Source organism: Zootermopsis nevadensis, unplaced genomic scaffold (assembly GCF_977971745.1).
Source record: "Zootermopsis nevadensis isolate Lab colony 2312 unplaced genomic scaffold, Znev_1.0 Znev_ptg000026l, whole genome shotgun sequence".
In the NCBI taxonomy this organism is placed as follows: domain Eukaryota; kingdom Metazoa; phylum Arthropoda; class Insecta; order Blattodea; family Termopsidae; genus Zootermopsis; species Zootermopsis nevadensis.
The window spans coordinates 512,572-523,374 of NW_028259158.1; the positions used below are offsets into that span (position 1 = coordinate 512,572).

General features: G+C 36.8%; 1 protein-coding gene across 3 annotated transcripts; it reads right to left on the bottom strand.

Moving 5' to 3' along the window:
- Window positions 1-1,478: 1,478 nt before the first annotated feature.
- Window positions 1,479-10,801, bottom strand: LOC147872529 (uncharacterized). 3 transcript variants are annotated; one of them, XR_015537160.1, is made up of 5 exons: window positions 7,412-10,637; window positions 4,499-4,629; window positions 3,938-4,077; window positions 3,281-3,437; window positions 1,479-3,187 (listed from the first exon to the last, which is right to left on the bottom strand). XR_015537160.1 is itself a non-coding variant. In XM_087356200.1 (5 exons), the coding sequence occupies exons 1-5, from the start codon at window positions 10,688-10,690 to the stop codon at window positions 3,399-3,401; spliced, it is 603 nt and encodes a 200-aa protein (XP_087212326.1). In that variant the 5' UTR covers window positions 10,691-10,801; the 3' UTR covers window positions 3,209-3,398. The 3 variants fall into 3 exon arrangements, 2 of the variants coding, with proteins under 2 accessions (XP_087212325.1, XP_087212326.1); XM_087356200.1 differs by lacking the exon at window positions 1,479-3,187 and adding an exon at window positions 10,670-10,801 and having other exon boundaries at window positions 3,209-3,437; window positions 7,412-7,683; XM_087356199.1 differs by lacking the exon at window positions 1,479-3,187 and having other exon boundaries at window positions 3,208-3,437.
- Between the last annotated feature and the right edge of the window lie 2 nt (window positions 10,802-10,803).

Here is a 10,803-nt window from a genome sequence, read left to right on the forward strand (position 1 = left end):
AAACACCAATGTGATGTCTCCTTCAACAGTACAAGGAAAAAAACATTAAAAAATAACAGGCTGGTATTGAAACCAGTAACTCCTCAAATACAAAGCAGCAGTATTAAGAAATACAACACAATATAATGTTAAGTCTACAGATGCTTAAGTATAAAATGATGAAATTTGGCTTTATTAGTGTACTTTACCAAATGCCACATATTTGTCAGTGAAGTTCCCTCTCTGTTCATAGTTATGTAAGGGGTAGGATAACAATCCTTCCCAACCCTCTTCAAATGCGTATAACCCCAGATTTAACTTTATTATTTCTGAGATTAAATTATTTTAATCCTGTCACTGAACTATTTCTCCATTATCTGCTATTATCTCATGTCTTCACCTTGCCTGATGGCTTGGAGCAGCATTTTGGAGTCACACTGAGTTGAGACGCGACTCTCCTTGCTCACCAAGAGATCCCACACCTCCATTACTTCTCGCACACATGAACCTATCTCATCATATTCCAACTTGATGCGCTTCACTGTCGCTTCCTCCTGTCGGGCTGCCAAAACAATGGGTTACTTTACAGTGTCTGATGATGTAACCAATCCTGTGGTTGTTAATTATTATTCATAATTCAATAAAATACAAAATTAGTAAACTACAGCACAGCTCTGATTATCTGGGGCCCAAATTCATCCATGGTCTCAGACTGCGTAATTACATTTTCCTTATCTTCACTTTACTTCATGGGAAATGAAAATGACTTTGATTACGATGACCTTTTTACAAATTTGTGAGTATATAAAAAAAAGGCCAACAGAAATATCAAAACAAAATCTATGGACTTGCTTACAAAATGACTTCAAAAAAGAATGTTTAGTAAGTTTTGCAATAGGAATATGTATGTTAATATGTACAAATTTGTGAAAGTTCCTATTTTGCTTACACGGATGATGATGATAATGCTAATTAAATATAATCTGCATTAACTGTGTTTTAGATTATCTGGGCCCTTGCCTCCCACAACTACCATGAACAATCAGTGCTCTACTCTAATTTCAATATCAACATAATAATTGCACATTTATTCCAACTTAAAAATATACTGTGCAAAGGAAAAATGTTATTTCCTGGCCTCGTACTGGAACATTACAGGATAAAATGGTGGAATTTTTGTTAGCAGTATTAAACCTCTAGGTTCTGCTACCTGAGAGTGAACGCATTAAATACGGACTTCATTGGATTCCGGACGTAGTGGGAGCACTTCCTAATCACTAGGTCCTATTATCAGAGTTTAAATTTGTTGTTAGAGGTGGATTGGATTGAGGACAGATTCTAAAATCATATTTTAGTGTTACCTTTCGATTCTAATACCAGAGAGTTTGGTGTTCAGAAGAAGAAATTAGATTAATCAATAGCTGTTTCTTTGTGTATGCTGGTATACCTTCATATTCACAAGGTGATTAGATCATTGCAAATAAGGTTATAAACTCTGATAAACAAAAACTATGTATTACTTTCCACTTTTCACAACTTTTACACTTAAACTACTAACATTACTTATCTTTCTTTATAAAAGCACGAGTGTGTGGAAGATACGAAAAAAATTATGGAAACAAATGCCTGCAAACCAAAATTTCAGAATAACAAAAATAATGTTCATCTCCTGCAAAAGAATTGAAAAATATTTTATAATAATGAATAATGATATAATAAAATATCAGTGTAATGCAGCCAAACCCCATTGCTGTTTGAAAATGTGTTAAAATGTCCAAGTAGCAGCAACGACAAATGGCATTACAGGATTAGAAACACTGCTGTTTATTTTAAATAGCATGTAAAATATTCACCAGATGTCACAAGCATACAAATCTCTGTACATACCATAATCTGGACATCAATACAAGATTAAAATAGTCTGATGACAATTTTTACACATTGCAAAACAGATTTCCACATCTAATTTTGAAACACAAACCAATAGGAAGAAGAAATAAAGGACGCCCTTTAAAGAATTCCTGGACGATTGAGGCCAGAATGGGTCATTAGGCCCAAACTCCTTGATAGTTAGATGATGATGATGATGATGAAATTTTTTTTTTTAATTTCCCTTGTAGCAAATGCACAATATGGTGCAAAATGATGATGCAAGTGATGATATTGTGCCAATTCTGGATTGTGCATGTGACAATATTTCAGAAGTAGAATCTGGTTATACTCAAAATGAAATTGGTGATAATCATGAATTTGATCACAAAAGTGACTCATCAGACAGAGAAAAAAGTGATGAGCAAGCAGAATCAGTTGTCACGGCAAGATGTGATATGGAACAGCAAATGAAAATATCTGATTCATCTCCCCAAATGGCATGATGTTCAAAACATCACCAAAATATTTTGTGTATACGCATGTGTGCAAAGAATGCATAATAACCTTTATCACAGGGGATTTAAACTCCCATCATGTGGGGCTGTAAGCTGGATTTTAACTTTAGCGTGAAATAGTTTACCACTACGCTACTGCAACACATGATCAGCTAGACCAAGCATAAAACTTGGTGCACAGATGATAAAAGATAATATACATAATCATGTAAATGCTAGATCACTCTTGTTTATGTTTGGATTGCAGAATGAATGATTGAGAATATAATTACAAACACACAATGTGCCACTTCCTCCATCCATCCAATGGCTCTAGAGCCCATATTGGGCCTTGGCCTCCTAGTGCCAATTATTTGGCAAAATGCATTGATGTCTGTAGAAACAATTAATCCGAAGTTATTAATATGTTTATATTGCCTTACACCATCATTAAATTTAATTATTATAAATATAATTTGTCAGTTCATAAAAAATTTGTTTTAACCAAGATTTTAAAAAAAATAAATAAAGCATCACAATAAATTTTTCAAGTAATGTTGATGATAATACAGCGTGTTTCAAAAGTAGCTTTACAACTTGAGGGTGAGATATTGGTGAACTGATAGGAGAAACATATAATTTCAGAACATAGAAATGTAGTCAAACACTTCAAGTTTTATGTCCATCAGATTTTTATGGTTCAATGTGACTTCCATTTGTTATGTAGTCAATTTCTTGCCACACGCGGTGTAGCATCTCTGGTGTCACTTCAGCAACTGCGGTGGTAATTCGAGTTCGGAGTTCGGCCACATCTGCAGGTAAGGGTGGCACGTACACTCGATCTTTAACAAATTCCCACAAAAAAAAATCTAAAGGTGTTAGATCCGGGGAACGAGGTGGCCATGCTATTGGTGCGGCCTGACCAATCCACTGACCTGGGAAACGGTTGTTGAGGTACTCGCGCACTTCTCCGAGGTAATGAGGGGGTGCACCATCTTGCTGGAAGTGAATGCGTCCTTCCTGGTCATCTTCATCAAGTTGAGGAATGAGGAACTATTGGAGCATGTCCAGATACACAATGCCGGTAATAGTCTTCTCCATGAAAAAGAAGGGGCTGTACACTTTATCTTTGCTGAGGGCCCAAAACATTAACTTTTGGACTGTCATGAACATGTTCCAGGAAGGTACGTGGATTTTCACTACCCCAAATCCTGCAGTTGTGGGCGTTGACCTTACCAGTGACATGGAACGTGCTTTCGTCACTGAAAATTACCGAGTCCAGAAATCCTTCGTCGTCTTCAAACCCGCCGCAACATTTCCGTACTACAGTTTACGTGCGTGAAACTCGATGTGTTTGGCTAAATTTGTGCATTTAAAAATATTGCGCACGTCCTTTAAATAAATTTATATTCTCCTGCGAAGTTGTAAAGCTACTTTTGAAACACGGTGTACACTGCATGAAGCTCAATTACAAACAGGCAGAAGAACAAATTTGTGAATATTGACAGCTGACCACATTTCCTGTTTCCTTTGTGACTGTTTATTATACAGTTCTGTTCTAAAACAAGCATTATAATATTTCTGACAGATACCTCGCAGCCTCGCATTCTCCTTCTCCATCCGTATAAGAGCAGCAGTTGCTGGTTGATAGCTTTTTTCCACAGAGCACGCAGTTCTTCTCTGTCTCGCTTCAGTGGGTGCTGCTTTATACTGATTAACCCCAGGCCCCTCTCTGCTTGAACACAACAAACGGATGAGAGAATCACAACAGATAATCACAGAGCCTCTTAGTCTAATACATTTCCTGGGCGTGATGCTGACAAGAGAGAGAGGAGCTATATGGCGTGCAGTGGGATGGCTTTACTTTACTGTATTATATTTATATTTATTCCATATAACCACTGCATCTTTAGTGAAGGAAATGTCTAATTTCAGGAGACTGAATCATTCTGAGCCTCATACAGTACTCCACTACTAGCAACAACTACTCAAGAAATAAGAGGACAAAATCACTTGTTGAAACTGATAACAAATCTGTCTGGTCCTGACAAAATCCAGCAGTTAATCTTCATTAAAAGTTATGAAGCAAATTATACTTTAAGCCATAAAAATTTGTCAGTGCTGGTTCCAAACGAAAGTAAACTAAAGTTTACCAGACAGGTTCTTGTTAGGCGTCAGCATCCGATTGAAGATGGCTTGGCGCCATGATCCAGATTGCCTTGCCACATCCTGATTCAGCTCCTGTGTTGGTGATGTCTTTGAGGTGTGACCAACTTTCAGGAATCTGTTCACAAAATCAATGTTTTGTTTCAATGCTTGGTGTAAAAGTAATCTGGAGAAATTACAGTTTTCAGTTGAATACACTGTGAAAATTCTCTCCTATCTCCCATGTTTCAGCTTGTTAAATACTGCAAAATTTTTGAAGGTATAACAGAATTTAAAACCCTAAACATGTGTCTGTCTCTAAAATGTTAAACTACTGCCCTACATTTATGTGGGCGATTGCTCTACGAAATAACAGTTATGCAATTCCTGAATCAACAAATCAAACGACACTGACAAGCTTATTTTCAGACAGTGTACACCCACAATGTTATTACCTAGATATTTCACATTCTTTTAGATTCATTTATTATTTAATTTTTCAATACTATTAACAAAAATATTTCAACAGACGTGATCTATTTTGTTTTTGTATGATATTCTGGGGGTATAGCTGGACCACCTTGCTTCCAGGTGATGTAAATACGGAGGCCTGGTCTTCCAGGTTGGGGGTGTTGGGCATGGGGCTAACACCCCCACCCTGGTTTGTAGCGTCCATGATGAAGATGATACTCCACATTTTGCTGTATTTATAAGATCTTCAGGTGACCTACAGTTATGTATTTTACTTAAGTAATGGTACAGAGTTAGTAAACATACAACTGTAACTTCTTCATCTGTTATTACTTCTCATTATGTACACATTAATTACAAAATATGTTACAATTTCCTTCTTTAAAAGTGTCATAAAAATATAGAATATACGAATTCTTAAAACTTTATACTAGCCAGACTGTTTTTCATGGCTTTATACTCATAATTTTTATTCACATATTATAGTTTAGTTCTGTTTTCATCATTAAGTACTGTTCCATCCCCAACCTGAAACTCTTTATTACAGTTTTTGCTTAAGATAGTTTGGTCCTGAAGAACATTTGAGGTTAAATTTATGTCTCTCGAAGCATCTGATATACTGATGTTTGAGTGAACTCCAGCATTGAATGATTGGGGTTAGTGCACGTTTGTTTCTATGTCGATTTAGTTGACAGTTTCTGGATTCTTAGAATATAAAAATCACGTAAGTTACTACTATCAATGTGCTGTCTGTTCAGTATGCTTGAGATTTTCCCACAGTTAATTCTGCAAAAATTTTGGAATATTTCAAACAGTCCTCTGAAAGAAGCTGTTCTTCTCTTATTCTACCACAGAATGCCAAAACTAGATAAAAATATCTAAATATGCTTAAAAAAACATGAAGTTTCTGGTGATAGATAATCAAAGGAACAAATTTTAATTTCCAGCTTTGCTTAAAATATCCACTAACTTATGAAACTGTTGTATTTTTTACTGAGAAAGAATCTAACCCCTTTCAGAATTTGCAAATGTTTTATCATAACGCAAACCTATAGACCACGCAACAGTTAATTTCTCTTTCCAGACATGTGTTACAACCCCTTGCAATCTTATTCTCATACATACATACATACACTTCAATCAGATCACCCCTCACCCCGTCAAAATGTAACTCTGTTTTAGTCAGTTCCTGCAGCATTCTCGTCCTCACAGGACAAGAGCAATGTATTCTCATAATATGCAAATTGTCTCATAAATCAGAGGAAGACATTATACTACACCAGGGGTCGTCAACCTGGTCCGTACCGCCCACTAGTGGGCGATTCAAGCTTTCATGGTGGGCAGTGTGGGTTTTTGTCCGTTGTTACAAATTTGGTTCTTCCTTCATATAACGAATACACTGCTAACAACTTCGCGAGTTTGACTTTTTAAAATATGCTTTTGCAATTTACTTTTGAATTCCATCTCTAAAATTTTGAATATAGATAATAATTCACCGGGCACTTCTCGAAGTAAACTCGTGGATGAAGGAGCAACAAATGAGCTCCGTATCAAAGGCATGAGTTTAGTGCGCATAACGGCCATCATTCAGTCTTCGAGCTGTACCTCTTTCATGGTGGTGGGCAGTATGTGCGGCACCGGTGGGCGGTAAGGAAATTTTACCATCAACAAAGATACAAAAGTGGGCTGTAGGTATAAAAAGGTTGACGACCCCTGTACTACACAAATCATGTCCATCACTGCATTTGTAATTGTCATATCACACAAATATCCATTTCAGTCACACACTTTGTAGATCTGTATCCCAAATTGTTTACTGATCCTTTCATATTTATTATCTGAAAATGAGACTTTAATATTTAGCATGAGAATCACCGACATAATTACTCTCATTTTCCAAACTGTGTTACAGTTTTCATCTTGTGTATTATAAGGTTAATATTTGTCACTGAAATGGAGAGATCTCAGAATACAAAAATCTGTCTTGTATATGAGGGTTCAGAAAGATGTTATAGTACGGACTGTATCTTTGCTGATGCTCCATCTGTACAAATATTACATATAAATAACTGTATTTCCTGCATAGTGACATCAGTAAACATTTAAGATTAGGGAGGAAGTGGCGATGAAACAATCCTTCAAAGAAAAGGTTTTATCCAATTTTCACAGAAGAGGCTCTTGCAAACAGTTCATGAGAGTACAATCATTACATTTGTAACAAAGTAAATGTCCATCTCTAATTCTAGAAGAATACTAACATGACGGTATACACATTAATGATAACGTGGAAGAAATTTTATTAACAAAATGTAGATTTATGTAGTTTAAATTCATCAGGCATTAGGTTTGACTGTTTATAAGCTAAGAGTTCCATATAAACATAACACTTGAGAACAGACTTAAAAAAGAAATTCTATCAACCAACTGACAACACCACAAAAGGAACTCACATATTCATCATGGGACTGGTCTTCTGCTGTCCATTGGGAGGAGTGACGGAATTCAACTGTTGCTGGGAGTTGCTGGCAGAAAGGCTGCCATTTGACTGCTTTTCTTGTAGTTCCCGTTTCATTGTCTCGCCTTCTGCAGCGCCCACTGTAGAAGAACGCGGTCGCAGACCACTGGTACCACTGTCTGTTATGTTGTTCTCAGGTACTTCCAGTGTTGGAGCTGGTGATGAACGGGTAGTTGGGCTAGCGTGCCCTGAAGAGGATGGGGGATCCTGGGAAAACAATATGTTTTCTGTATATGAGTAAAATGCACTATCTTTCAGACAAGATATCTGAACCTTGGGAAGATTATGTAAGAGTGGTCTAAAGAAATGCATAATAAAGAGCTTCAGAACTTAGTACTGTTTGGGTGATTAAATCAAGGAGGATAAAATGGGTCAGACACGTAATGTGCACAAAGGATATGAGAAATTCACATTAGAATTGTGCTCAGAAAACATGAAGGGCATGTAATGGATTCAATGACTCAGGTTAGGCTCCAGTGGTTGGATTTATGAACGTAACAGAGATCCTTTGCACTACGTAAAAGCAGGAAATGTACTGGATAGCTGATTATAAACTTTTGAAAATAATCCTTGCAGGGTGGAGTTTGTTCATGATCTTATCTTGGGAATGTTGTTTCACATATATATGTACATAGAAATGGAAGTAGCTTCTTCACAGCTACACTTGGAATTTGTGGACAATCTTCCTTCAAACTGACACAAAAGTTACCAAGAGGAATGTTTATTAATGTATCTTTCAAAACCACGGCCTGCTGAAGTGTCATATTTCTTATATCTGTTTCTAATAACAAACCTTTCTCTGTGACAGAGAACGTACAAAGGTTTCATAACCACTGAAAACGTTCACTGCAACTTGTAGGTCTCATACACGTTCAATTGTATCTGAAAGAAAATCATCACTTATCCAGCTCTCAAGTTCATTGGAAAAGTCATCCAATGGTTGAAAACAGCCAGAAACATTTTTTTCAACCAGTACACGTCCTCCAAAATTCTATTTTATTTATATATAAATTTGTTCACATGCCAAGATAACTGTGATAGTCACACCTTAAAATTTTGTTCACGTATCTTCGTAAGAACGTCCGCTAGGTACGCTACCCTCTGGAGTCACACAGCATCACACAGACTGTTTGTTGTTGGTCATCCAAATAATGTTACACATATACTGACACTCAGATTTCATGTCACTATGAATGACAGTCATCACCACTCTTCTGCCAGTCCTAACTTTATAAAAACTGGTAAAATGTATTGGGAGATGTGAAGTTCATCTCTAATTTGCACCGTTTTCAATAAAGTACTGCTGCACACATCCTAAATATGCATGCTGAGGGCATTAAAAATGCACACAACAATGACTGATAACCTTGTTTCCCTAAATTGTTACAGTGTGACTTAAAAGTGTAATGACGCAGTGTATCAAGTTAACTATATTGCCATAACAGCAAAGGTATTTGACAACTGAGTCAGTCCACCATTTGACAAAATTCTTTCTTAGAACCCTTGAGATTACTCAATATATTGCCAGTGTTCTGTAAAGTACAGTCTGAGTAACACTAGACTAACCCATTAAAGGCTGCAATACAGAATTACAATTCAGTGATTTGCTAATTCCGTGGTGCAGGAGTTGACAGTTATTCAGCCAATCCCACGTGCGCAGAACTTGTAGGTTCATCAAAAAAAACCACCACTGGACACAATCCATAATTAGTTCAGTACAATTTATATGCTCACATGCTAGTTTCTTAAGATCCATTTCGAAAATACTATTCATGTCTGATTCTACCATGAAGTGTTTGAAACGAAGTCATCTGTTTTACTGTTTAAATCATGATGACCATATTATAATCCTTCATTAATCATACTACTACATTAAATGTACATCTTATGGAGTTCAATGTAATTCTCTTAAATTCTGCATTCATTTCTCTTAGTCACAAATATTCTCTTCAATTCTTTGCTGCTGAACACCCTTAAAGATTTTTTATTCTTTCAAAATGAAAAACCACTTTTCCTGTTCACATAATTATTTTATTTTATTTATTTAGTGTTCTGTGTGACGACAGGTCCATATGAACAGGATCATTCCCTCCTTTTCTCGGACTGGGACCTGTTCATATACGTTCTTGGCAGATGATCCACAAGTGGTTTGCCATTGCCTTCTTCTGTGTGTGAATGGAGTAATTGTTGGGATGCCACGGAGGAAAACTCCGTGTTGCCTAGACCACGGCCTTGCCCAACACAAGTTATAAATTCGAACCCGAGACCCCAGGATTACAAGGCCAGCGTTCTAACCGCTAGACCACCGTGGCTGTTCACATAATAACAACAACAAATAAAGTCAATATACAATGTACACCAACTACTCAATTTATAGAAGAGAAATATTCATTGGAAGTCCCTTTAAAGTGAACACAAAAATAAACTTATTAGTATTAACTTACATTCAAAGAAAGTTATATATATCTCTCTCTGTCTCACGTGCGCACTCACACACGAGAGTCAAGGAAGATAAGTATACAGTTCACAAATGTTTATAATAACGAACAGCAATTAATTATAAATTAATGGAGATGCAAATAATAAGATCATGTGAGATGAGACTCTCAAAAATGACTAAGCACAAAGGAGGAACTTGGCTACATGCAAGGTGGGAGTAATGGTGATCAGGGGTGGAAATTATGTTGTATGTTACTTCTTGTCATGTGCTTCTGTGTAATAAAAAATCATTACACAAACTGAAAAAGTGATACTGATTTTTAATTGCGTAAAAATAGAATTTCATTCATTAACATTTGTAAAATGGGACGTTAGTTTGTTCTCAACACAGAGTGCAGCTCTCATTTCTAACTGTAGTTTTTTATTGCAACAGCATCTCACCTTGGATGCCTTGGGTTATGTCAGGGCAGTCCGTGTGGAATTTGTGGTGCACAAAGTGGCACTGAGACAAGTTTCCGTCTAAGTCCTTCACTTTAATCAAGTTCCATATTCACTCATGTATCATCTGGGGGATGGAGAATGGGCCCATTAGCAGCCACAGTTCCACAGAGACAAAGTCTCACCCCATCATAAGAAGAGACTACGATAGTAACAGCATGACGAAACATGAGCAAAATTATTTTGAAGTACTTGAAAGAAGCAATACGGCAGAATTTTAAGTTTCAGGTACTGATCCAGTAACATGCTATTTTACCTTACACAGTGCAGCATTCATTGGCAGACTCAATTCCTTCGCAACTGGTCCAAAATCATCTCGTGAGCCCTTGCGCTTCAGCAGCTGAAAGAACGTTTGGCCTTCATGAAGATGGTACTCCCTCCCAGGTACTG